This window comes from Biomphalaria glabrata, chromosome 17 (genome assembly GCF_947242115.1).
Source record: "Biomphalaria glabrata chromosome 17, xgBioGlab47.1, whole genome shotgun sequence".
Lineage (NCBI taxonomy): Eukaryota > Metazoa > Mollusca > Gastropoda > Planorbidae > Biomphalaria > Biomphalaria glabrata.
Window position 1 is genome coordinate 4,099,922 of NC_074727.1, and position 26,306 is coordinate 4,126,227.

General features: G+C 38.2%; 2 protein-coding genes across 6 annotated transcripts in view; one reads left to right on the plus strand and one right to left on the minus strand.

The window, feature by feature from the left end:
- Positions 1 to 683, plus strand: part of LOC106075944 (cytosolic carboxypeptidase 2-like) — a 95,881-nt gene extending 95,198 nt beyond the window's left edge. For all 3 annotated transcript variants that reach the window (XM_056015934.1, XM_056015935.1, XM_056015936.1), the window contains one exon: positions 135 to 683. The gene's annotated coding sequence lies outside the window, so the exon portion shown is untranslated. The remainder of the gene's footprint in view (positions 1 to 134) is intronic.
- A 1,817-nt stretch (positions 684 to 2,500) lies between these two features.
- LOC106075700 (uncharacterized) lies at positions 2,501 to 18,552 on the minus strand. 3 transcript variants are annotated; one of them, XM_056016258.1, is made up of 10 exons: positions 17,634 to 18,552; positions 13,994 to 14,126; positions 12,838 to 12,933; positions 11,615 to 11,820; positions 10,571 to 10,648; positions 8,944 to 9,019; positions 5,026 to 7,361; positions 4,275 to 4,386; positions 3,425 to 3,558; positions 2,501 to 2,646 (listed from the first exon to the last, which is right to left on the minus strand). In XM_056016258.1, the coding sequence occupies exons 1-10, from the start codon at positions 17,772 to 17,774 to the stop codon at positions 2,524 to 2,526; spliced, it is 3,435 nt and encodes a 1,144-aa protein (XP_055872233.1). In that variant the 5' UTR covers positions 17,775 to 18,552; the 3' UTR covers positions 2,501 to 2,523. The 3 variants fall into 3 exon arrangements, 2 of the variants coding, with proteins under 2 accessions (XP_055872233.1, XP_055872234.1); XR_008775722.1 differs by lacking the exon at positions 4,275 to 4,386; XM_056016259.1 differs by lacking the exon at positions 12,838 to 12,933.
- Between the last annotated feature and the right edge of the window lie 7,754 nt (positions 18,553 to 26,306).

Below are 26,306 nucleotides of genomic sequence, written 5' to 3' on the forward strand. Positions count from 1 at the left end.
TTCTGGAATTAATTCATTCACAATCTGTCTTTTTGGGTATGCAACAATTCATTAACAATTTTCTTAAAATTGCATCTCATTATCTCCCTGTAAAAATGTTTTAAACAATGTTTTGCTTGTTTCTTTTCCTTCAGAGTTGAGGATAATCTACTTCCTGGCCCAAGCCTCCCGCAGAACCACAGGGGACAGCAGCGGGCAGGGTATGAACCTGGGACTATCCTGACGACCCAACAAGAGTCCAGCACAACCCGGCAGCCATCAATTCCCTGTGTGTATTATAGTTCAATTTTGGTGTTTGTGTAGAATTGTTGACCAGAGGTTTGTTACTATTTTATGAAAAAAGAATATTTAAAATTATTTTGATAGGTAACTGAAATGGTTTATTTATTTCTTTGTAACTGCCATCATTGTTTGTGTTAGTGGGACATATTTTATTGTTTTTTTTTGTCTGCTGGAAATGCTGAATGAGTTGCAATATAATCGTAACATCTATTCTTATGACTTTTTGTGTGTTTTATTGTGGACACTGTGATACACATGTAAATAAAAATGTATTTATTCTACTTTAAATCAAAATATTTATATACATATGAATGTGAACTATTTATAAAGTATTAGTAAAGAGGTGGAGTTTGAGATTTACAAACTATTTGAATAATAAAAGTATTTTGCATCAAGGGGAAGTAACTGTGTTTGTGTTTTGTTTTCATTATTAAAGTTTTCTCCATTCTTTTACTGATGATTTGATTTAAAAATGACACAATTAGATACACTTTCAATGTTTTCAGTACCTACTTTAACTTCATAAACCTGTAACTCTTATTTTTATTACAAGATTTAAAAAATGTTACAACAACTTTTGAAGCTAGAGATATTTATCTTTAAACTAAAATGATCTGGTATCAATTCTCTCCCTTGTGACAACTTTCTATTATTAATATATGGATATTATATTTTTTCTTCTATAGTGCAACTGTTATGCTAATTGCAAGGTCAAAGTACTATGGTCCAATGACATTTGTGGGTTGAATGGGTATCTGGGAGAAGGTTTTCCATGCCTTTAGTAAACACAACTCTGCTCAAACTGAAGTGGATTTAAAACTTTTTTTTAGGTTAGTTTGTCATTTTAGCTCTGGTGTTAATGTTTGTAATGTTATCACAGCGCCTTGAGCCTACATTTTGTTTGTTAACAGCGCTTTATAAATTAAAATTATTAAGTAAACTAAGCCTCTTGGCCACATATCCCACACATATCATCTCATAATGTCTTTTGTTATTATCTTCACTTGGTTTGTATCTAAAGAAATAGGACTTTATAAGAGTAACACGATATAGTCCTGTCAGGGTATATGTGCATAAGAGTGTTGTGCTCCAAACAGGCTCACAGTGTGGCCTTTAAAGTGCTGCCTTCAAGTTTGTCTGCTTTATACAGACACTCTGTTTACTTAAATGCCAACAAAAAATATTAGAAATTGTAACCCAAGGTTTAGGGACATAGTGAAGTACTTCATCATCTCTAGTGACGACTTTTTGGCAAAGGCAGCTGGTCCAAGTGTCTACCATTGTTGACTAAAAAAAGCAAATAAAAAACATCAGTGGCGTAGCTAGGGTGGGGGGAGGAGGGGGGAGAATTTGAAAACCTCCCGGGCCCCCTTTTGAGGTTTTCAGGGTGGCCGCCAAATGAGTGTTTTTTGCTTTAAATATTACATATCACGCAAAATGTAGGGGCCACTGAAAGGTCAAGCCCCCGGCCCCCAAATAATGGCGAATTCCTAGCTACACCCCTGAAAATCATTGTCAGGCTAGTAGGAGCAAATACAAAGGAAGATTTGTTTTGATGGGTTAACTCTTTCTCTCTGTAATTATTTACCACATTCTGGGGGGAGTCAACGTTGGTATCGTCAGTTAGGAGAGAAAGAGTTAAACTATTTGTAAGCTGAATTTCAAGACTGATATAGACTTTAGTTTTATTCCCGTTGAATTTCTATATGTGTGTGGGATAAGGGGGGGGGGGGGAGAAAAAAATCTGGTACAATAAACATACACTTAAAACGTTATATGTACATATGTTTATATATATATATCATATATATATATATGTATATATGGTTATCATGTTCATTGTGAACTAGCTTTCACAAAAGATGTTTGCGCTCCATCATGGACATACGGACCACACTACAGACAGCGATGTCCTTGCGAACGCCGTTATGGACAAAATAGAGGGACTTCTTATGGTCTGTCAGTCACGCCGGGCTGGGCACGTATCCCGTATGGGGGACGAACGTATGCCTCAGGCAATCTGTTTTTGGTGAGCTGAAAGGTGGCCGTATAACTGAGGTGTCCCACGGAAATAATTTGAAGACCAGCTTAAGCGCCATCTTGCCTTGCGAAATGAAAATCTCATTTATATATGCGCGCGCGCATACACACATACACGCATATATATATAGGCCTATATACCTTTACATGTAAAAAGACAAAGACACCAAAATTGAACTATAAATTTAGTTACTGAAATGTTTATTTTCCTTGAACATTGTGCATTTTTGCGTGGACTATGTGTCCATCTATATCTGTCTTGTGAATAGCTTTAGCTGCGGCAGCGGCGTCTTCTTCTCTGGAAAATTTAATATAGGCTATTCCCTGTGTTGAATAGAAATAAAGAGATAATGAAGACTTAGGTCCATATGTGATGGTAGAACGGTAGAAACTATGAGACCAGTTATGTTATCTGAACCCTGTGATGGATGGGAAAATGAAGGCCAAAAATGTTCCCCTCCGCCTGTGCTTTTTGGCTAAAGCGTATTTCTTTTTTTTTTTAACGTTTCAAACCAATTAATTGACTACCACCCCCCTTTTCAGACAAATATTTTGAGGGCTACTTTATCTAGACTTTCACACTCTTCAATAAAGATCTATAGTGGCGGAAAGGTCACCGGTTTCAAGAGCCAACTGTTAACGAGGGTGTCATGTAGCAAGCACAACAACCAACTTAAGTCAGGTAACCATTAGAGTTGGGTGGACTCGGGGGCCTCCTGAAAAGTGCAACAGCGCCTGTAGATTACAGATGCCTCAACCTGTGAACTGTGTATCAAGCCAGACAAGAATTTGCAAAGGGAAATTATCATTTCTCGAGACATAAAATGGACAATATATATATATATATATAATGGGGAATCTCACCAGTCATAAATTCTTATTCTGTTCCAAGATACATCAAGACCATGAAAAGAAAACCATGAATAGATCCATGGTGTACTGATAAATGTTTGTTTTTTTAAACTGTTAGAGAAGAAAATTCTAAATGAAAATCTTAGTTTGTACATATCTGGACAACACTTTAAGTTATAAGAAGTGAATACACTTTATTTGAGATCAAAGCTGTAGTTTCTACTTTATTTAAAAAAGGTTAGGCCTCTACCTGAAACTCTCCCGTTGTCCTATGCTTGATGAAATATATTTTGGTCACGTGACCATGAGGCTTTAAGAGGTAGAGGAGTCGTATCTCCTGCAAGTCTAGCGGCAAATTGGAGATACAGATGGTCTTTGTGGATTCTGGAAAGAAGGTTAGAGATACATAAAATATGTGTAGCTTTTAGAAAGAAGGTTAAAGATGCAACATATTTATATTTTGTAGGAAACTACAAAAGCTCCTTCTTTCCTAGAGCTATTAGAGCATGGAATGGGTTACCTGAACTAACCAGGAAAACCCGTGACTTGTCAGAATTTAGGGGTCTGCAATGGTAGGCCTATTGCCAGTCACATCTATCTAATTTAGTACCCGCTGTATTATTACCGAGGTACTAAAGCGTTGGTTTATATCGCGTGAAACCATTATGACAGTGTCAATATTTGGGAGTTATGGTCCATGAGTTTGTAAAGCCTGTAGTACAGGTTCTGAGTCAGTGACCACAACAATCTGTGTTGCCCTCACATGTCCCTCGCCGAGTTGAAAGTCAAAGACTTTTAAGGCTTCGCAGATCGCCATTTACTCAGCATAGAAACTGTAAAAACCAACACATAGTCCAAAGATTTTAACCCAGAATTTTAATGTAGGCTTCAGATCTTGCTCTTTCAAAGTCATTTCATGCCGAACCATCAGTACATTAGAACGCACTTTTACACAAGTAACACTTTCATTATTTTCTACTCTTCAGCGCGTTTGTCGTGACTGAAAAGCCATATTATTTTATTATTTCCCCTTATTATCTTATAATTGTAAGAGGTACAACAAATAAAAATAATTTAATGTGCAAAAATATGAAACTCACTGGGGCGACATTTTTTCAGCCCATCTCGTTCTTCCATCAGTGATATATTGTTGGTAGCGTCACGCGTGTTATATCTGGCCACTTCTGCATCTTCACTTGTGGCCAGTTTGTCCTAACGAGTTTAAAACAACTAACACAATTTTAGCAGAGCAAACAAAGAAAAGATTTTTTTTTTATTAAAAAAAGAGAGAAAAACTTGGCAACTTTTCAGCAAATGTCTGCAGCAACTCAACGGTGATGTGTATAAAACTAAAGCATATGATTTGGTTGTTTTTTTTTAATGTCAACACTGTTTCATATTTCAATCCTTCATGTTACATTTCTGGAATGAGTGAGAGATGTGTTTTGTGTTGAAATTTTGAAGTTGGAATACTTGTGAGAAGAATGAACTTGAAAAACTTAGAGGAAAAGAAAAAGAGAGGGAGATAATTTTGTTCTCGCATTTATTTCATTATTTTTTTTTTTTTTGAAATGAGACATCTATACCAGTGGCGTAGCTAGGGTGGGGTGGTGGGGTCCAAATTTGAACATTTCCTCTGGCCCCAACTTGAATGGCGGTCCAAAAATGAGTGTCCGAAATTTGCTTTTACATTAAATATTACGCTTCATCTCGTGTCATGATGTCGTATGTGAAACTTAAAGAGAGTAAGCATTAACTAATAAAGCGTATGTAGTAATCCTTACTAGCAAGTGTATATGGTAAATATCTAACATTGACTAACTCGTGTCTATGGTAAGCATTGAGACATACCTTAGGGTTTAGGTAACCATCTTGACTTTGATTAACTTCCATGTCTTCAGCCTTGACGAGGCCTCCGTAGTTTGTAGGCCTACGTTTCTCACCCCCGTACGATATGTCTGCTATTGATTTGTGTACGCCATCGTTCCATGCCTCAGGAAGTTGACGTGACAGCCTCGATGGTATAGGCGTATCATTTCTCCCGACTTCCACCAATCTAAGGCCAGGCCTTTTAAAAGGTAGGCTTCTGGTGGGTTTCTTGCAAAGCGTGCTGGAACTTGACGAGTCCACTTCCGTGCCGTCTGGGCCAGGCAGGCTAACGGGTGGCATGCGGCAATGGAAGTGAACGCGTCTGTCGGATAAGAATCCATCATCGAAGTCTCCGGTTTCTTCATTGAAGTTTGCGTTCTCCTCCTCAACCATCTCTGCCCCGTTGGTCTCTGTGGTGTTCATCTGACACTTACACTTAAATGCCCAAGGAGTGTTGCTTGCTTGCGACCGTTTCATCTGTACTTTTGGCGCGGAATGCGACCTGTAACCGCGCATGAGTCTGAGCCTCTGCATTTGAGATTTAGCATGCTGCCTCATACTCTCTTTCTCTTTTTCAACTTGGTAACTCTTCCCTGGGTAAAGATTATTCTTTGAAACCATGCGTTGGTAATCGTGTATCTCTATCGTCAATGGATTTTCAGCCGGATAAGTTTCTTCCCTTAGCTTTAGACAGTCAGGCCTAAGACCTTCAAACTGTGAGGATTCTGGGTTGTTATTGGACATACCCGGGCTACTAGTGCTGGGTTTTCCTTTTTCGATTTTATTACTCTGTGTCTCATCTCTGTATGGCTGCTCATTAGCTAGGTATGGCTGCTTATCAGCTACATATGGCTGCTTATCAGCTACGTATGGCTGCTTATCAGCTACGTATGGCTCGTCGGCTGCGTGATTGTCATTCGAATGATGCATTGTCTGCATGCTCTGAATGTCCTTCAATGATGTTCGGAGTTCCTGCATCTGCTGCTCCAGGCTGTAGTAAGTCTGTGTGCTTTGACTGCTCTGCATTTGTTGGCTGTCCTGACTATTGACAGCAGTGAGAAATATCTGCGACGCCGCGGAATGCGTCAACTTTGAGGTCTGGGTGAGGCTTCCTTCATTGGCTGGTGACGGTGCTTGAGTGACCACTATTGGAGTGGTTTCTGCTTTGGGACACAAAGACGAATGCGTGTTATTGTCACATCCGTGGGTTCCGTAGAAAGAAGCCATGTACCGACGCTCGTCGGACCATTTGACACTAGGTGCAGAGTGAGGTCGTTTGAGCATGCGCAGTGGTGAGGTTGGGGCATTTAAAACCGAATTTCCTTCCGGTTGGAATTTAGGGCTACTGGAAATTGAAGACGTCCTTTCTTTTAACATCGGTAACAACTGTGCGCTAACCATTTCCACGATTTTGCCAATCATGTCGATACGATCCTTATCACTTAAAAGTTCTTCGTGAGCATTCTTAGTATCTGGATAAGCTTTTTTTGTATCTGGATAAGCAGCTGTTGTATTCAGAGAAGCATGTGTTCCATGAGTCACAGAATCCAATATAGGTTGTTGATTCTTTTGCCAAGGCGTGTCTTTAACGGGCGCGCCTAGTTTTCTGTTTAGCGTCACGTTGGAGTGAGGATGGCTTGCTTGGTGATACCCACCTGACGGGTCAGGTGGCTGCAGCGGAGAGGAATGCAGACATGGGCAGAGAGGGCAATGCTGTTTTAAGGGCAACGCTTTTAGTCCGGCAAATGTTTTATCCCCGCTGAATTGAAGAATTCTGCACTCAGCGGAGTCGTCGGCGTGGCCGCCCCTGGCTGCGTACGCGTTTTTACAGCATTCGCAATGTTCTAAAACGATATTTCTAGACAATTGGCCGAATGATGCAGAAGACGATGAGGTGCCAGCTTCCTGCGTTTCGGCGTTGCTTAAAACTTTCTGCTCCGCGCAAACAACCGAAGGAGAGCCCATGCTTTTATGTTTACTATGTCTCTCCGTTTTGCATCCGCTTTCTTCACGCTGCACCGTCTGTCTGCTCTCTTCTGCGAATCCTTCAGGGACACACCGTGACATCCTCGAGATCGCCATCTCTAGATGTTCCAGCTTCCTAATGATGCTGCACTGCAAGTCCTGGTCAGAGGACATCTCATTTTCGGGAACTCCAGGAGAGAATTTCGACCATGAATTTTCCTGAGATGTCTGAACCTGTTGCTCCTTTCTGCATCTTTCTGCAGTCATCTGGTAGGATACTTTCTTTGGTAAGACTTGTCTTAATCTACTGGTGTCATCCATCTTGTCCAATCCATGAAGAAACCTTTGGAACTCTAAGAATAGAAGGATATTTTTTTGTGTACAGCTACGCATTATTGCTGCATTACATTATTGGGTTCAATAAAAGCGTCCATTTATTTATGTATTTAGAATTCCTGATATTACTAGAAAAACAAACAAAAGAAATCATTTAAAAGTACGTTTGAAAAAAAGGTAATACCTCCTTTATAATTATTTTATTACCTCCTTTATTACCTCATTTATACCTCCTTATCTCCTTTATACCCCCTTTTTAAACTCATTTATAGGCCTACCTCATTTATTACCCACTTTATAATTATTTTTTTTTACTTTGAACAATTATAAAGGTGAAAACTAAAGTTTTGCCAGTGTGTCCAAATGCTTTTCCTAACGAGATACACCGAATGTCAAATTTCTAGGAAAATCGTTAGAGCCATATTCGAGATCCACGTACACGCAGACGGGTTTTCTCAACCAGAAGGTTTTTTCCAAGTCAAAAGTTTCCACGAAGTTACGAGTTGAATAGAGGAATAGCAAAAAAGTGCAGTTAAGAGCAGATAAAGATCAGAAAAATATTTGTTTTATTTTATTATCTCTATCTATCTATCTATCTATCTATCTATCTATCTATCTATCTATCTATCTATCTATCTATCTATCCATCTATCTATCTATCTATCTATCTATCTATCTATCTATCTATCTATCTATCTATCTATCTGTTTCTCTGTTTGTCTGTCTGTCTATCATATCCATAATCTATCAGAGTAGCTATCCAACTGTTTTTCTGTCTGTCTACTATATCTTATCCTATGTTATATTATGTTAAATTATATCTATGTATCTATCACAGTATCTATCTATCTGTTTGTCTTTCCATCTGTCTGTCTAGTATATCTTATCCTATGTTATGTTAAATTATATCTATGTATCTATCTATCTGTTTGTCTTTCCGTCTGTCTGTCTAGTGTATCTTATCCTATGTTATGTTAAATTATATCTATGTATCTATCTATCTGTTTGTCTTTCCGTCTGTCTGTCTAGTGTATCTTATCCTATGTTATGTTAAATTATATCTATGTATCTATCTATCTGTTTGTCTTTCCGTCTGTCTGTCTAGTGTATCTTATTCTATGTTATGTTAAATTATATCTATGTATCTATCTATCTGTTTGTCTTTCCGTCTGTCTGTCTAGTGTATCTTATCCTATGTTATGTTAAATTATATCTATGTATCTATCTATCTGTTTGTCTTTCCGTCTGTCTGTCTAGTGTATCTTATCCTATGTTATATTATGTTAAATTATATCTATGTATCTATCACAGTATCTATCTATCTGTTTGTCTTTCCGTCTGTCTGTCTAGTATATCTTATCCTATGTTATGTTAAATTATATCTATGTATCTATCTATCTGTTTGTCTTTCCGTCTGTCTGTCTAGTGTATCTTATCCTATGTTATGTTGAATTATATTATGTGTTGAAGACTTTAACCTCCAAGGTACACTCAACTGTAACAGTGTAGGTACACAAATAAAGGCGTTTTTTTCTTTATTCGTGTTGTCCTCATTAATTTCATTTGACTTTTAACAGAAATATGCGTAAAAATAGTTACCAATAAAATTATCCAGTTCACCGCTGACATCTGGACGACTGATCAACTCTTTTGGCGGGCTTACATCCTTCGTTTCCTTAAAAAAAAAGTTGACTTTGAGGAAGCACAGGAATACACAACACAGGAATACACAACACAGGATTACACAACACAGTAATACACAACACAGGAATACACAACACAGGATTACACAACACAGGAATACACAACACAGGATTACACAACACAGGAATACACAACACAGGATTACACAACACAGGAATACACAACACAGGATTACACAACACAGAAATACACAACACAGGAATACACAACACAGGATTACACAACACAGGATTATACAACACAGAAATACACAACACAGAAATACACAACACAGGATTACACAACACAGGATTACACAACACAGTAATACACAACACAGGATTACACAACACAGGATTTTGACTAACATTTTTACTAATTTGCTGTGTTATTTTATCATTCTCTATACGATGTATTTGTTATTTGTTTTTCTTTTTGTGTTGTTTATATTTTTTTTTTCGGTGAAGTGTTATTGGTTATGTGTTTTTTTTTGCTATAAGTTATTGTTTTTGCTATGTTAACATTTGTAAGTGTTAATTATTGATAATGCTTTTTGTTATGTTATATGTTATATCTCACGTGTTATAACAGTACTCTATTTCATACTGTGATATTTTCCTTGAGACCTGTGTTCTAATTGTTTGTGGTTAGTTTTTTTTTAAATATCATTTTCTGCTAAGTTTCATATGTTATTTGGTATATCATCATTATTTAGACCATGACCCTGTGCTGAAAATGTCTTCACATTAAAGAAAAATAAGACACATGAGGTTGCGGGACATGTCCTCCGACAGAATGAGTTACGCATACCAAAAAATTGCAATGCCATGGAGGCCAACACAAGGACAAAGCAAACAGGACGTCCTCATCTAATTTGGCGCCACACTCTCATGGAGAACCTCAGAGCGGAGGACATCGGGTGAGAAGAGGCCTAAGACATAGCCAGCGCACAGATCTTTGTGGAGACAGCTTGCCGCCCAATGCGCCAAACGGCGCGTGAGGATCTAAGTAAGTATCTTGTAAAGTATAGACACTCCTTCCAAAAAAAGAAGATTTAAAAAAGCGTATCTATGTTACATTCAAGTCGTGTATGTTAATGGGAGACTTATCCTCAGTAATTACTACGAATTATTTCTGTAACGCAGCGGTTCTCAACCTTTTATGCTCGGCGACCCCTTTTTACAATCCCCAACACTGCCGCGATCTCCCCCCTCCCCCCCACCACAGCAATAGAAGAATAGACAATAACAATCCATATTTTCGATGGTCTTAGGCGACCCCTTCCAAATCGGTCAATCGACCCGCAAGGGGGTCGCGATCCACAGGTTGAGAACCCCTGATCTAACGGTACTGGGGAAGAAGATACACTGGCACAACTTTGTCATGGCGTAAGGAATAAGAAATATGTCTTTGGATTGTTCTAATATAATCGTTAGTTACGACAACATAGGCCACACATGTGACGTCATCGATCAACTTACATTTATTTATATAACATTTCAGAAAATCAATATTGTATTTCGAATATTCAAATTCAAATTACCAATTCTGCGGCTTTCTTTCTAAAAGCATCCAAGATGGTCGAAAACTTTGGTTCCGGTCTCTCTCGATCCTTTTGGCGCTGGCATATGGAATATAAATGTTCATTTAGATTATTATAACCATTTAGATTATTATAACCATTTAGATTATTATAACCGTTTAATATAACCGTTTAGATTATTATAACCGTTTAGATTATTATAACCATTTAGATTATTATAACCATTTAGATTATTATAACCATTTAGATTATTATAACCATTTAGATTATTATAACCATTTAGATTATTATAAACATTTAGATTATTATAACCTTTTAGATTATTATAACCATTTAGATTATTATAACCATTTAGATTATTATAACCGTTTAGATTATTATAACTATTTAGATTATTATAACCATTTAGATTATTATAACTTTAGAATCATTCTTGGATGTGATATGCTATTTGAGGATGGCGCGGCGGTAGTGGCACACACACACAATGGAGGTGTCTCAGTCTCTAAGGTCTTCGCTTTTCTCATTTCCTCCCGGGGTTGCCTCATCAAAGAATTCAATAATGTTTGGGTCTTATTTTTCAGTGTCGTATTTGATGCGTGGGTTCGTAGGCTAACGTACACAGGGCCTACAGTAAACGTAATTGAATCAGCTTTTATTTTATTTTCTAACATTTAGAGACCGCATCACAAACGAAGAGATTAGAGACTTCCCCACGATGACCTGCTAACTATTGTTTAAAAAAACAAAAAAACAACGCAAACTAAAACTCTATACGGCCATATTACAATGTCTTCGGGGCCTTCCTTCAGGGAACAGTAACAGGAAAAAGAAGAAGAGGCAGACAGAGAAAGCGATGGGAAGACAATATAAAAAAATGGACGGGCCTGCCACTGTAAGAGGTTCTATCCAATGCCAATAAATAGAGAGGAATGGAGAAAGACGGTTGACGAATGCCGCATGGTGCCCCAAAGCTCCAACAGACTAATGGATAGGTGAAGGTGAACATTTTTTTTTCCAATAATTAATCAAAATTCAGTTTACCAATTCAGCGACTTTCTTGTTTACAGTATCAATAAGAGACGGCGAAAAATCTAGCTCGGGTGACGGGGGCCGCTCTCTGCTGGCAAGTTTCTCTGCCGACTCTTTTCTGGCGACAAAGTCGTGAAACCGCAACTCCAACCTTTTGAGGCGTCTGTTGGACTCTTCATCAATGGAAAGAGGCTTCATAGTAATTGGCTCCAATTTTTCTGAGTCGTAGCGACAAAATGTAAGAGATAGATATAAGATGTCGTTGGTTAGTTAACAGACAGACCTACATCTAATTATCTAACATACATATAGAAAGGCGTTGTCATTTTCTTCGTTGTTATTTTGTTATTTTTAATAGAACACAATTTTAAAACAAAAATAAATAAGGGGAAGAACTCCACACTTACCTCTTTATTATTTAAGAATGTCGAATTATTTTTCTTTTTCGATATAAAAAAAAATAATGAATTACCTTTTAATTAATTGACTAATTTTTTTTTTATTTTTAAAAATTGATTCTTGTTTTTCTTTTAGGTTTAATAAGTAATTAATCCGAAAATGAGTGTGGGAGAAATTATTTTAGGGGACAAAAGCCATATCTATTTAACCATATCTGTGAATACTTAAGGATTAATTTCCCTTGTTGGAATCAAATGAAAAAAAAAACACAGTGAATAACTTAATAAACAATCTTTTCTGGCCTTCTTAATTAAAAAAAAACATAATTGCGAAGCTTATATTAACAACTCTGTCTTTTAAAAATTGCAGAATATTATTTCTCCCACACCCAATCTCGGTTCAAGCTGTAACTTTGCACAATTATACATTAGCCCTGTGTCCTGTTTGTCCCAAGCAGCAGTCTCGAAGTGACGTCCATTCCTATTCAGCAGGTACCAACATCGGAAATGAATCCTTCAGTATTCACAGACATTGTTAAATAGGAAGGGTTTAGCTCCCTTAAAAAATTGCACACGTTATTTCTCACACAAACAGTCTCGGATTAAGTTGGAACTTTAAACAACCGCCATATCTACATAACAAAACATGAATCAATTAAAAAAAATAATAACCAAATAGTCAATGAATGATTGATAATTAATTATTTAGTTTGATACCGAAAAAGGGAAATAGCTGCAATGTTGCCAGTGCGGAGTTTGTTTTTTTCCCCTTAGGTATTTAAAAAAAATAGGATTTAAAAAATATTTCGCTTGTTAGAACATGTACATGGCATTTACCAGATGCTTCAGTGGTGGCGGAGGTAGAAGAGGAGGAGGCCGACTCTTTAGTTGTAGTCTCACTCACAGATCGGGCTTCAGGCATTTCCTCTTCTTCTGAGCTCACCAATGGAGGATGTGAGAAAAAAACATTGTTGTTATTATATGTTGAAATAAAGTGTAACAATCACGTGTTTGTAGGATGATGGTTAAAGGGGTCAAGCTCTTGTGTTTGAGTCAGTGGCGTAGCTAGGAATTCGACATCATTTGGGGGGCCCGGGGGATTTGACCTCTATGGGGGGCCCCCTGCATTTTGTGCAATATTTAATATTAAATGAAAAAAAAATTGGGGCCCACCTCAATTTGGGGGCCCGGGGGGATTTTCAAATTACCCCTCTCCCTCCCCCCATCCTAGCTACGCTTCTGATTTGACCTCTAACTCCGCCTAACTCTATTGGGTAGTCCGTCTAACTCTATTGGGTAGTCCGCCAAACTCTATTGGGTGGTCCGCCAAACTCTATTGGGTAGTCCGCCAAACTCTATTGGGTAGTCCGCCTAACTCTATTGCGTAGTCCGCCTAACTCTATTGGGTAGTCCGCCTAACTCTATTGGCTAGTCCGCCTAACTCTATTGCGTAGTCCGCCTAACTCTATTGGCTAGTCCGCCTAACTCTATTGCGTAGTCCGCCTAACTCTATTGGGTAGTCCGCCTAACTCTATTGGGTAGTCCGCCTAACTCTATTCGCTAGTCCGCCTAACTCTGTTGGCTATCAGTCTTTTAGTTGAGCAAATAATAGGCAGTTAGATATTGTGCTGGCCACAAGACACCCTCGTTATTCCGCCGTACAAAGAGAACACATCGTTATGTCATCTGCGACATAGATTGCAAGGTTTGTAAGTGTAACCTCAATTACTATTCTGAATTATTTTAAATAGATAATAGTAATAAGGAGGGCGCGGTAGCTGAGTGGTTAACGCTTGTCTTCCAAACCTTGATTACTGGGTTCAAATCCCGATGAAAACTGGAATTTTAAATATCGGGATTTTTAGGGCACGTTTTGGGTTCCACCCATAAAAAGTTTGCAAGCTAATAAGAGGTATCGTAAAATAAATAAAACAAACAAAAAAAAAAAAAAAAAAAAACCAAACAAAAAACATAAAAATTAAAGATGGTTTACCAAATAGCTCTGCAGTCATTAGGATCAGTTTGACACAGGCCGAGTACACTGTCTCCAGTTTGGCCATAGCGTTAGCAAACTGTATTGGTGTGATCTCAGCACTGGCTTCCAGTTTAGAGCACACTGCCTCTGCCTGGGAACATGTCAAATGTTTTTGTTTCTTATACCATAGACTTACACAGTAATTCTCTTATAAAGTAACACAGACAGCTTAGTCAGTTTACTAAAGGAAATACAAAGTAGAGTAAAAATGTAAAGTTTCCCTTTCAGGCATTGCGATCTATGGGGCAGATAATGTTAAGGTGATTATGGTCATCTGTTTCTTGGTCCACGGTTAAAGAGCAGGGTGTCATGTGGCCAGCACAAAGACCAACCGTAGACTCAGGGGCGCCCTAAAAATCCTGAAATTCAAACTCTCAGTCTTCACCTAGATTCGAACCCAGGACCCCATGTTAGGAAGCCAAACGCTTAACCACTCAGCCACCGCGCCCCCCCCCCCCCCCCCCACACCCCAAAAAGTATAAGTTTGGGTAAAAACATCTCGCATAGATAAAATTTGCTAGTGAGGAAAAAGCAAGCATATTAGAGCCACAGAATTGTATTTCAATCCCAGTGCATCCACTCATTGACCTTGTGTCCCATCAGATGTACAAACTTAAACTCACACTAGAGATACGTCCCACACGGAATGGTAAGGCGTCTTTCATGGAAGACCTGTACAGCTATTCACAGACTCCAACTCGATTCAATCACCACTAATAGTCTCGTTACCAAATTCTTTATATCTATTTGGCTCCGTCACCTGTTTGATCTTTCTGTTCCATTTCTTTGGCACATCTTTTGAATTGATCTCTAACATATATTTTTTTTTTCAATCGCAGTTTCTATTTTACTCGTAGACAGAAAGCTCAACGGGAGTAACTCTCTCTCTATTCGTAGCTCTCGTATCGTAACTCATCGCTAAACCGGATCGGCCTGTTTAGTCAAAGACGATTCCTCTAAACCCCTACTTTGTCAATCGAGACAAGGAGCCACACTATTCTGTACTTAGAAAGTAAGAATCGTGTCTTCAAAACACTGATGGGTCTATGACTGTTTACATTTGTCGTCTTAGTCTCCCTACCCTTTCACTACTACGCACTTGACCGTTTGATAGTCATATGAGCTGAGCCGAAGGCTCTTCGAGCTCAAAGTTTGAAAAAAAACCTGTTTGGACGCCAAACAGTAAAAAAAAAAAAAACCCTGTGTGAACACAGTTCTGTTTGAGAGAGACTCGAGTCAATGCCTATGTAAAGCATTGCTGTTTCCAATGCCTTTGGCCCCGACGCGTGCTTGGCTGCACATGGCCGAAGGCTGAGGACACCGGGAGCCTCCGCCATTTTCCTTCATTATACCAAGCTAACCGAGGGGGACTCGCCATTTAATGTAACGGTCCCTTTGAGGAACAGCGCATGGATGTGTGACAGGTTGTGGAGACTTTTTTTGCAAATCCGCCCGTGCAAAAGGTGGACTCTCGTCTACCCGTGGGCATCCCCACGGGAATTATGTTTCGCCATTCATTTAGCCTAGTTGCCCCCTCAAGCAACCGTTTCCACCCGGGTGCCACGGTGAGGCAGAACAGCGTACCCGGGCGGCACTTGACCTGGTGTGGACAAAGAATATTGCCTGTAACGTTATAGTACGAAGGGAGGAAATCGCACAATAAGACCCACACTTTTTCATACACGATAGTGTCCCTTGTCGAGCATGTAAAAAAAAAAAATAACTATCACTTTTCATGTGGTCGAGGTAACAGAGGCGCCCCACGGAAACGCTTCAAAGACCTGCTTAGGCGACAAATTTCCTTGGCTGACATAGAAGACAGCACCTGGTTGCATGCGGCCTCAGAACGAGACAGCTGGAGGTCACTCACGAAGGCCGCGGGATACACATTTGAGACCAAAAGAAAATCCGTTGCCGAGGACAAACGCAGACGGTGAAAAGAAAATCTAGATCGACCACCTGCGGACAATGGTTATGCTTGCCCTGGATGTGGCAACAATGGTTATGCTTGCCCTGGATGTGGCAACAATGGTTATGCTTGCCCAACAATGGTTATGCTTGCCCTGGATGTGGCAACAATGGTTATGCTTGCCCTGGATGTGGCAACAATGGTTATGCTTGCCCTGGATGTGGCAAAATATGTAGGTCACAGCTGGGGCTGCGCAGCCACAGGAAATACTGCATTCCTCCCTAATCTTCGGACTCGAAGACTAGCCCTTATTATATATATATATATATATATATGAGTGTATAATTAGGCCTATAGTTATTTAAACAGTCAAATTACTCTCTCAGTTAAGCGGTTTAAAAAATTGCACTACATCTAAACATTAACTGGTGCTTTGGGGATGACGTCATTTCCACCGCCATCTTCGTTACAGTCACACGAAGAAACGTTTCATGGGCCAATAATAGCAACGACATTTCTTTTCTTACAACTGTCTTTTCAGAATCATTGGTAGATAAAATTTATTTATAAGTCTCAACGGAGGAAAAAAAATCAAATTCAAGCTTCGCAAAATGACCGAAACCTAAATTGTCTAGATTGAATTTTTAGATGGCTGCCTTTATTGCTGATTAAAGATTACCAACAGCTCAGATGTTTCCAATGGAAGCCGATATGTTGATTCTCCTCTGCATCGCTTGAACTTGTATCTCCTTTTGATGCACCAGACTCAAAATTAGATATCGACATTTTCACCAAAAGTTCTTCTAACATTGGTAGTCTAACATGAAAATCTAAGCTTTCGTTAAACCTTGACACGGGGTAAAAACTTAGAGCTAGTCTAGCAGACAGAGAGCAATAGAGCTTTGCAAGCTACGCTGTTTTTTCTCAAATTTTTTGTATAGTTCAATGTGAGGCCCCCATCAATCGGAGGCTGTTGGCGGCAGCCTAGTTTGCCTATGCATAAGGCCGGCCCTGCAGTGGCATGCGTGACTATTGTCACCTTGGCCCGTTTTGAAATAGTGCAGCCATCTCATGACGTCTTGCTCAAAGAAGTCCAGCATACTTTTGGATATCGCGTCACCAGCATAACAATGTCATTTCTAAAAGAGACCAAAGATATATACAGGGCCGGACTTAGGCCACTGCAACCTAAGCGGCCGAAGTAGGCCCCGCATTTTCATAGGCCCGCAATAATTCTAGGTGTAACATATTAAATTAAACCATTGTAACTTATATATAAAAACAGGGTTTCCGCAACCTCATTATTTTCCAGTTCCTCCTGGAAATCTCCTGAAACTGCAAAATATAAAAAAGGTCCTGTAAATCTCATGAAATTATTAAAATCTCTTGAAAACTCATAAAAATCACATGAAAAATAGATAAAACTGTCATTTTGATGTGCCAATCCTAAGTGCGATAAAAAAAGCATTTTCAACTTTCCTTAAGTAAAAATGTATTGCAAAGACAAATGTAGTTTCTAATACAAAGTCATAATTTTGATATTATACTTAGGCCTATCCCTACCCAGACTGGACCCGCCCAGTCCGTTTTGCTTAGGGCCCAGCTATTGTTAGGGCCACCCTGGATAGATAGAACACACACACACAGAGACTCACCTCCAAGGAAACTGAACTCAAATTGTGTACTCACCTTCTGTACATAGCCATTGATCGTGTCCACTAGAATCTTGTTCTCTGCTCCAATCAGTGTAAGTTTCGTCTTCAGAGACCTCCTGATGGCCTGCTTAGTTAAATTTCTTGGAGTAAAGTTAAAGTTCTTCTGCGTAGGCATAACTGACAGTCAAAGCTGGAACACTGGCCCTAAAAGACGATGTCGCTCACAAGGCGAGACGCGCGTTCTGTCGCAGCGGTTTATGCCGCGGGCGACGCTGTTGTGTTGTCGCGCATGACACTGGGTGTGCGATATCACTCTGTTAGTTTGTTCTCCTCTGCCGCCTTGAAGTTTATGTTAACCGTACAAATTATCACAATGCCACATTTCTTATAATCTTAAAAGAAAGACGTTTCGTGTCTTTATTCACAGCTAAATTTTTTTGTGTTAAATGGACCTGGCCATGGGAGTTTTGCAGGCTGGCTAGTTAGTTACTATCTAGACTTAACAGTTATTGGTAGCAGTGATGGAGTTAGGTAGCAGTGATGGAGTTAGGTAGAAGACGTGTAGAGGTAGCGTCTTTAGATGTAGCATCTGATTGCCCTAACAAGAAGAGGGATTAATTAGCGTTAATCGGGACATGGCCAGGCGAAATTCGGCCATGCTAAATAACAGAATAGATCTTGTCTAACATCAATTTTGATCTAAATTTAGATTCATATTCTTTAAATAAATAAATTGAACAGATGGCGAAGTTGAGGATTTTTAGTGGATTAACCTAAATGCTACTCTACTTTTAAAGCCAAACGTAATTAAAAAGTCTGGGTTTAATGCGTGTCTTTCTTCCCCTCTACATCCTTAGGTTGGTCTGGACAAACATTACGAGAAACTAGAACTCTACAAATATTGGGCTGCCATTATGGCGCGGCTACTTCCGGATGTCAGCACTAGTTCAGATCCTGTCGGAAACAATAACCAAAAAAAAAAAAAAATATCGATGAAAATCATGCACACGTGAACATGGAGTGTAAAGTCGTCCATGTGGTGCGCAAGATGTGCTAGGATAAGTGCAAGATGTTTGCAATAGTGGGATATGTAGAGCAGTGGCATAGCTAGGAATTTGAGGGCTCGGGAGGCTTGACCTTTTTGGTGGCCTCTGCATTTTAATAATAATAATTATAATAATAATAATCTTTATTATCCGTAAGGAAATTTGTCTTACAATTTGTGCATTACACTAAACAAAAAACATTATAACTATAAGAAACCAAAGTGTACATTCACATCAGACTCACTCATAATTTACATGTGACAAAGTTTATACCAGATTGTTCTTATTTAATGATTTGATTGCCAGGGGAACAAAAGAGTGTTTGTGTCTGTTTGTCTTTACTATCGGTGTCTTGTATCTCTTTTGTAATGGTAAAATCACAAAATCCTGACACAAAGGGTGATTCTTTATTTCGAGAATCTTGTTAGCTTTTTTATAGATGTTTGTCTCAAACAACTGCCCAAATGGGGTTTGTTTTTTGCCAATGATTTTGCCAGCAGCATTGAGGATTCTATTAAGTTTATTCCTATTTTTAATGCTCATATTGCCATACCAGGCAGTGATATTGAAACTGAAAATATTGCAGATGTGAGCGTGATAAAACATAGCCAAGGCCTTTTCGCTAACATTAAACGAGGACAGTTTTCTTAGTAGTCGTAATCTTTGCTGCCCTTTTTTGCTGATATAATCAGTATTTGCAGTCAAATTTAGTTTATTGTCTAGGATAGTACCAAGGTATTTAAAGGTTTGCACAATTTCAATAGTCTCTCCAGCTACAGAAACAATATCATTTTCCTTCTTGTCCCTGCGAAAATCGATTATCATTTCTTTGGTTTTTTTTTACATTTAATAATAAAAAAAATATCTTTACAGTATTCTTCAATGTGTTCTAATTCTTTGAAATACTCATTTACGTCTGAGCTCTCTGAGAGCAGGGCAAGAAGAGCCGCATCATCAGCGAATTTTGTGAAGGAGCAACAAGAACTATCGGATTGAAAATCATTGGTGTACAAAATGAACCACAATGGCGATGTCACAGCCCCCCTGGGGCGCCCCTGTGTTAACTATGCGTTCATTAGACATAACATTGTTTACCCTAACCCTCTGAGCTCACTGGGTCAAAAATTCATTAGCCCATAGTATTATGTATGGACTAATCTGCAACGCTTTCAGCTTTTCAATGAGTAAATGAAGTTGTATAGTGTTAAAAGCTGATGAGAAATCAATAAAGAACAATCTTACATAAGTGTTCGGTAAGTCCAGATGTTTGTAGACACAGTTTAACATATTTAGGATGGCATCGTCTACACCTTTACCCTTTTGGTAAGCAAATTGTAAAGGGTCTAACTTATTACAAAGATCATTAAGAAGAAACATTTTAACCAATTTTTCTAAACATTTAGACACAATGGAAGTAAGTGAAACAGGTCTATAGTCATTCATTTCCTTCGGTTTGGAAACCTTTGGCACAGGTACAATTATAGATGACTTCCACACAGGTGGTATCTCATGGTTTAGTAATGAAGTAGAAAAAATATCTTGGAAAGGTTCAGCTAGTTGTTCAGCACATTCTTTTAAGATTCGCCCTTTTATTCCATCAGGCCCACCAGCTTTCATTGGGTTGACGTTTTTGAAAATGTTACAAACTTGCTCTTTAGTAATCGCTAATTCTAAGCAGTTGTTAACATTGACATCCTCAAGGGCTTTGAGTCTTAGATAATTAAAATCTTTCGTGTCGAAGCGACAATAGAAATCATTTAACTCGTTGGCCAATGTTTTTTCGTCTCTTGTAGCAAGATTATTTTTAATTTTGACTTGTGCTCCTGCCATTTTGTTCATGATGCCCCACGCCTGTCTGTCACTTGTATTAATTGAGTCTTCCAGCTTGGTGCGGTAGTTTCTCCTCCCTTCCTCAAGAACGACGTTGAGATTTCGTTGAGCAATTTTCCTTGTCTGTCCATCGCCACTCATAAATGCTCTTTTCTTTTTGATTATTTCCCGTTTTATTTTTGCAGTGACCCATGGTTTATTGTTGGGGTATATCTTGATGCTCTTAGTGCTGACACACATGTTTTCACAGAATTTGATGTAATATTTTGCGTAATATTTAATATGAAATGCAAAAAAAAATAAAAATGGAACACTCATTTGGGCCCCCCCCCCCTCAAGTGGGGCCCCTGGGAGATTTTCAAATTCTCCCATCCCCCCCTCCCTAGCTACACCACAGATGTAGAGTATATACCTTCAATATACATATACATATTGTATGTAAAGAGAGCACCTGGTTGCATGCGCCCTCAGAACGAGATAGCTGGGGATCACTCACGAAGGCCGCGGGATACATTTGAGAAAATCTGCTGCCGAGGACAAACGCAGACGATGAAAAGAAAATCTAAATCGACCACCTGCGGACAATGATTATGCTTACCCTGGATGTAGCAAAATATGTAGGTCACAGCTGGGACTGCGCAGCCACGGAAAATACTGCATTCCTCACTGATCTTCGGACTCGAAGATAAGCCTTATTATTATTATTATGTAAATGTAGTCTCAAACAAGGAAATCCTATGCCGAACTGGGAGTCGACCACTTAGTGAGGTTGTGACAGAACGTCGCATGAAGTGTTGGCGGTACATGTTCTCTGACAAAATTAACTACGCATACCAAGAGTTGCGATGACATGAAGGCCAATACGAGGAAAGCGCAAACAGGGGCGTCTCCGTATAACGTGACGCCACATTCTCATGGAGGACCTCAGAGCAGCGGACACCAGGTGGGAACAGGCTTCAGACATTGCCAGTGACAGATCTTTGTGGAGACAGCTTGACTAATATGCGCCGAACGGCGCAGGAGGATCTAAGTAAAATGTAATGTGTAAAAAAAGTGTTAATCAATAGGAATCTCATAGGGAAGGGAAGATTGTCTTAAACTGGGAAACAGATTTTAGTCTGCAATTATTTCTTTACATCTTACAAGCGGTCTTGTAGAAAACGTTAAAGATCTAGAAATGTATCACAACAAAAGTGATTCGAATGTTACGTTATAAAATGTGTATGCTAAAAGTGAATGAGCAAAACTTGGACACAAAAGCCTTTGGAATTTAAGGATTTTTTCATCCATTTTTTTTGGGGGGGGGGGGAGTGTAATAGACACACTTAAACAACACGAGCTTCAATAAACACAATGATTTTATTCGTCTCTATTTATGCTCTTTACTCCAGCCACTTGTTCTCTAAACAGACCTCCTTTTACACACAGTCCTGACACACTGCTGTTCACTCAACCATGTATACACTCAAGGTCCACTGGTCATTTCCTACACAGGCACACACACACAGCACTACCAGCCACTCAAAACACGTACACTTACTATCACAGGAAGTCTGAAGTTTAAACAAAGTTAAACATTGGAGGTTTTCAGGTCGTTTTCTATTCGGCTGTAAATTTATCGGAAAACAAAATTACAAATCGATTTTGTTTTCACAAACTCAGGTGTGGCCCTGAAAGCCCCAACCACGGAATAACTGTTTGGTAACCAATGTTGCTAAAAAGTCAGGTTTCAATCTTTTCAGCAAGAATATCAGAATCTATGATATACATACTATCAACAACCACAATCACTAACATCACAAACAATCAACAACCACTATCACTAACATCACAAACAATCAACAACCACTATCACTAACATCACAAACAATCAACAACCACTATCACTAACATCACAAATAATCAACAACCACTATCACTAACATCACAAACAATCAACAACCACTATCACTAACATCACAAACAATCAACAACCACTATCACTAACATCACAAACAATCAACAACCACTATCACTAACATCACAAACAATCAACAACCACTATCACTAGCATCACAAACAATCAACAACCACTATCACTAACATCACAAACAATCAACAACCACTATCACTAACATCACAAACAATCAACAACCACTATCACTAACATCACAAACAATCAACAACCACAATCACTAACATCACAAACAATCAACAACCACTATCACTAACATCACAAACAATCAACAACCACTATCACTAACATCACAAACAATCAACAACCACTATCACTAACATCACAAACAATCAATAACCACTATCACTAACATCACAAACAATCAACAACCACAATCACTAACATCACAAACAATCAACAACCACTATCCCTAACATCACAAACAATCAACAACCACTATCCCTAACATCACAAACAATCAACAACCACTATCCCTAACATCACAAACAATCAACAACCACAATCACTAACATCACAAACAATCAACAACCACTATCACTAACATCACAAACAATCAACAACCACTATCACTAACATCACAAACAATCAACAACCACAATCACTAACATCACAAACAATCAACAACCACAATCACTAACATCACAAACAATCAACAACCACAATCACTAACATCACAAACAATCAACAACCACAATCACTAACATCACAAACAATCAACAACCACAATCACTAACATCACAAACAATCAACAACCACAATCACTAACATCACTTCATAGAAAAAAAGACGTGTGCCGGGTTACAGTTTATTTATTCAGTTTCTGAGAATGAAACTTGACAGACGGACGGACGCAAAAATAACAAAGGCTTTTCCTTTTTTTGGACCACTAAGAAATGTTGCTGCGTAATTTACCTCCCTTCTTCCCTTTCCCCGCGCAAAATTTATCGCCCTTTAATTACGTAGTCTAGTTTCCAATTATCATGAATTTTATAAAAAATCCTCATCAGGTGAATGCATTATGTAAACATTTTGGGTTAAATAATATAAACATTTATTTACATTTTATATTTAATTTTAATTTCTAAGTTTTAACAATACCTCTATTCAAATCATAACTTTATGGAACCTGGATGCGGATTAAAAAAAAAACAACAACGGCTCTAACAATTTTTCCATAAAATTCGAAGTTGGTGTATATCGCTGAGAAAAGAATTACTAGCTCGTTGGCCACACGGGGAAAACTCTAGTTTAAACGCTTTAATTTTTCAAATTAGAAAATAAATAAATGCAAATATGTCTGAAGACTATATCTAGGTCTAGAGCCAACATAGCGAAGTCAGCCGTATTACCGTAATTAGGCCTTGGCGATAACAGTAAATTTAAAATTGCTTCAATTTGATTAAAGTTTATAGGTCTAAGCCTCGCTTATATTTTTACGTAAATCTGATATACATCACATATAGATTATAAGTAGATCTAGACTAGATCTTAAGAGTTCTAAATCAGTATTTAGGTCTAGTACTAGTGTTAGATCTAGATGACCATATAATGAACCTACCAATAAATAATCACAAGAGTATAACCTTTCTCGCTGGCCGAATAAAACAAAAATGCGTAAATTCTAGCATATACCGGTGTAACGGGTTCGATACCTGAGTTAATCCAAAAATTTTTTTTTTAATTTTAAATTATTTTTTTTATTTTATCATATCTAAAGTTTAATAATGGGAAGAGGCAGAGAAAGCGATGGGAGGACTGCATAAAAGAATGGAAGGGCCTGCCATTGAAAGAGGTTCCAACTAAAGCAAAAGACAGAGAGGAATGGAGAAAGACGGTCGACAAATCTTGCATGGTGCCCCAACGGTCCAACAGACTAAGGGATAGGTAAAGGAACAGTCATTCATATTGAGTGTAGTTTCACCATCATTTACAGTTAGAACAGTTTCCCAATCATTTAAAATGATATGATAAAATCTGTACAATCATTCACAGTGAGAATAGATGCAATCATTTAAAATAGGATAATATGTGTAGTATACTGTACAATCATTCTTATCTTATATAATACAGACGTTACTTCAAAAAAGAAGATGATTACGTCCTACGCGTCATGCATTTAGTCATGCATATTAGCCAATATTGAGAACAGATGCAAAATTCTAGCAAAGTAGTCTAGCTATATATAACCTACCAAACTGTGCAGACATAAATACGAATACATTAGAATAAGTAATCCGTCAACAGCTTAGTAAACAAACTGTCTGATAGTGTCAACATTTACATTCCTCCTTAGTTAGACTTGTAAATTGGACACTTGGGTTCTCATATCTAAAAGGCGTTAGTACTCTTGTTTAATGTGGATTTAGTTTTATGAAGTATTATTGATTTAAATTTTGAGCTAAATAAAATCATTGATTTATTTTTTTTTTAGCTCATCAAATAACCCAGCCCACCTTTTTTCAACCTCAAAAGAAATAGAATATATCTGTTCGACTTTTAGAATTAGATGACTGTGCTATTTAAAATAAGATAAGACTGCAGTTTGCTTAATTTTTTTCTCTGGCTGTTGAAATCTCAAAGATTTACTTTATCACTGGAGCCAGCTGCCTAGCTATGGGTAGGAAAATAGATCTGTGTGAAAAATGTTTCCGTGGTGGTTATATTTTCTTTTTTTAAGGGAGAGAGTTAAATCCAAAACCTTAGGCCTATCCTTGGCTACGCCCATGGCATACTACTATCACCTCTTCAACATATCACTTTTTATTCTGTCTTCTTAATACGCATTAACATTACATTAAACAGACACTAGGCGATGCTAGCTAGTAGACTATAAGAAAGACAACCACGAGATTTTAAAAATTTCCATTTATAATTTAAGGACTTCTAGCACCATATGTACTAATTTTGTATGACATCTGAATGTATTATTAGTTTGGGAATGCATAACTAGATTTACACTTGGAAATGTAAGACTACCTCTTCATTTGAACTTGGATGTCATGCCATGGTATGTGGGTTGACAGCCGGATTATTAATTTACGAAACTCTTAGTCCGACCAACTTTAATATATTGAAAATGTTCCTGCCTTTGCTAAGACTGCACTTGAACTGTCTCTTGTTGCGTCTTTTTTTTGACATCATAAGTCTATAGTTAGGGATTTTTTTTACAAACAAAGCTTAGATCAACTCACTCTGTCTATTTGTCTGTCTGTCTGGTAAAAAGTGTGTACACTTTATTTCTCTCACGCCCATTCTCGGATTCAGTTGAAACTTTGCGAACTCATTTATTGACATAGACTAGAAAATTATCAATTTAAAAAGATTAATCAATTGATTACAGCTAATTAATTATTTTGTTTGATACCAAAAAGGAAAATTAAGCCTTCAATATTCACAGATACGGCTAAATATGTAGGGTTTCGATCCCTTAGATAATTGAACACATTATTTCTACAAAACCAAATTTCGTATCCAGTTGAAATTTGGAAAAACTATTCATTAAACATAATGTAAAACAAAAAGACAACCAATCAGTCCATTCAGTAAAGTTCATCATTCAGACCTAGTGATCTGTGGGGCAGGTGATGAAAATTTCATGTGTTTCTGTGACCCACGGTTAACGAGGATGTCATTTGGCCAGCACAACGACCAACCGCCTTTACTTTTTCTAATTAATGTCAGGTACCCATTAGAGCTGGATGGACTCCAAGGCGCCCTGAAAATACCGCTAGCAAAAAATACCAGTCTTCACCAGAATTCGAACCTTGGACCTCCGGTTTGGGGGTCGCCCGGTCGAGACTTTACCACTCAACCACTTTGCCTCGAATCTGTCAATAAATTATTGGTAATTCATTATTTTGTTTGTAGAGGAGCA

Excerpts from the sequence above, each read along its gene's own strand:
- LOC106075700 (XM_056016258.1), bottom strand. The coding sequence starts at position 17,774 with ATGCCTACGCAGAAGAACTTTAACTTTACTCCAAGAAATTTAACTAAG. Across the intron at positions 14,127-17,633 it reads TCAATGGCTATGTACAGAAG|GCAGAGGCAGTGTGCTCTAA; the intron begins GTGAGTACACAA and ends ACATGTTCCCAG. Across the intron at positions 2,647-3,424 it reads GGACAACGGGAGAGTTTCAG|GGAATAGCCTATATTAAATT; the intron begins GTAGAGGCCTAA and ends TATTCAACACAG.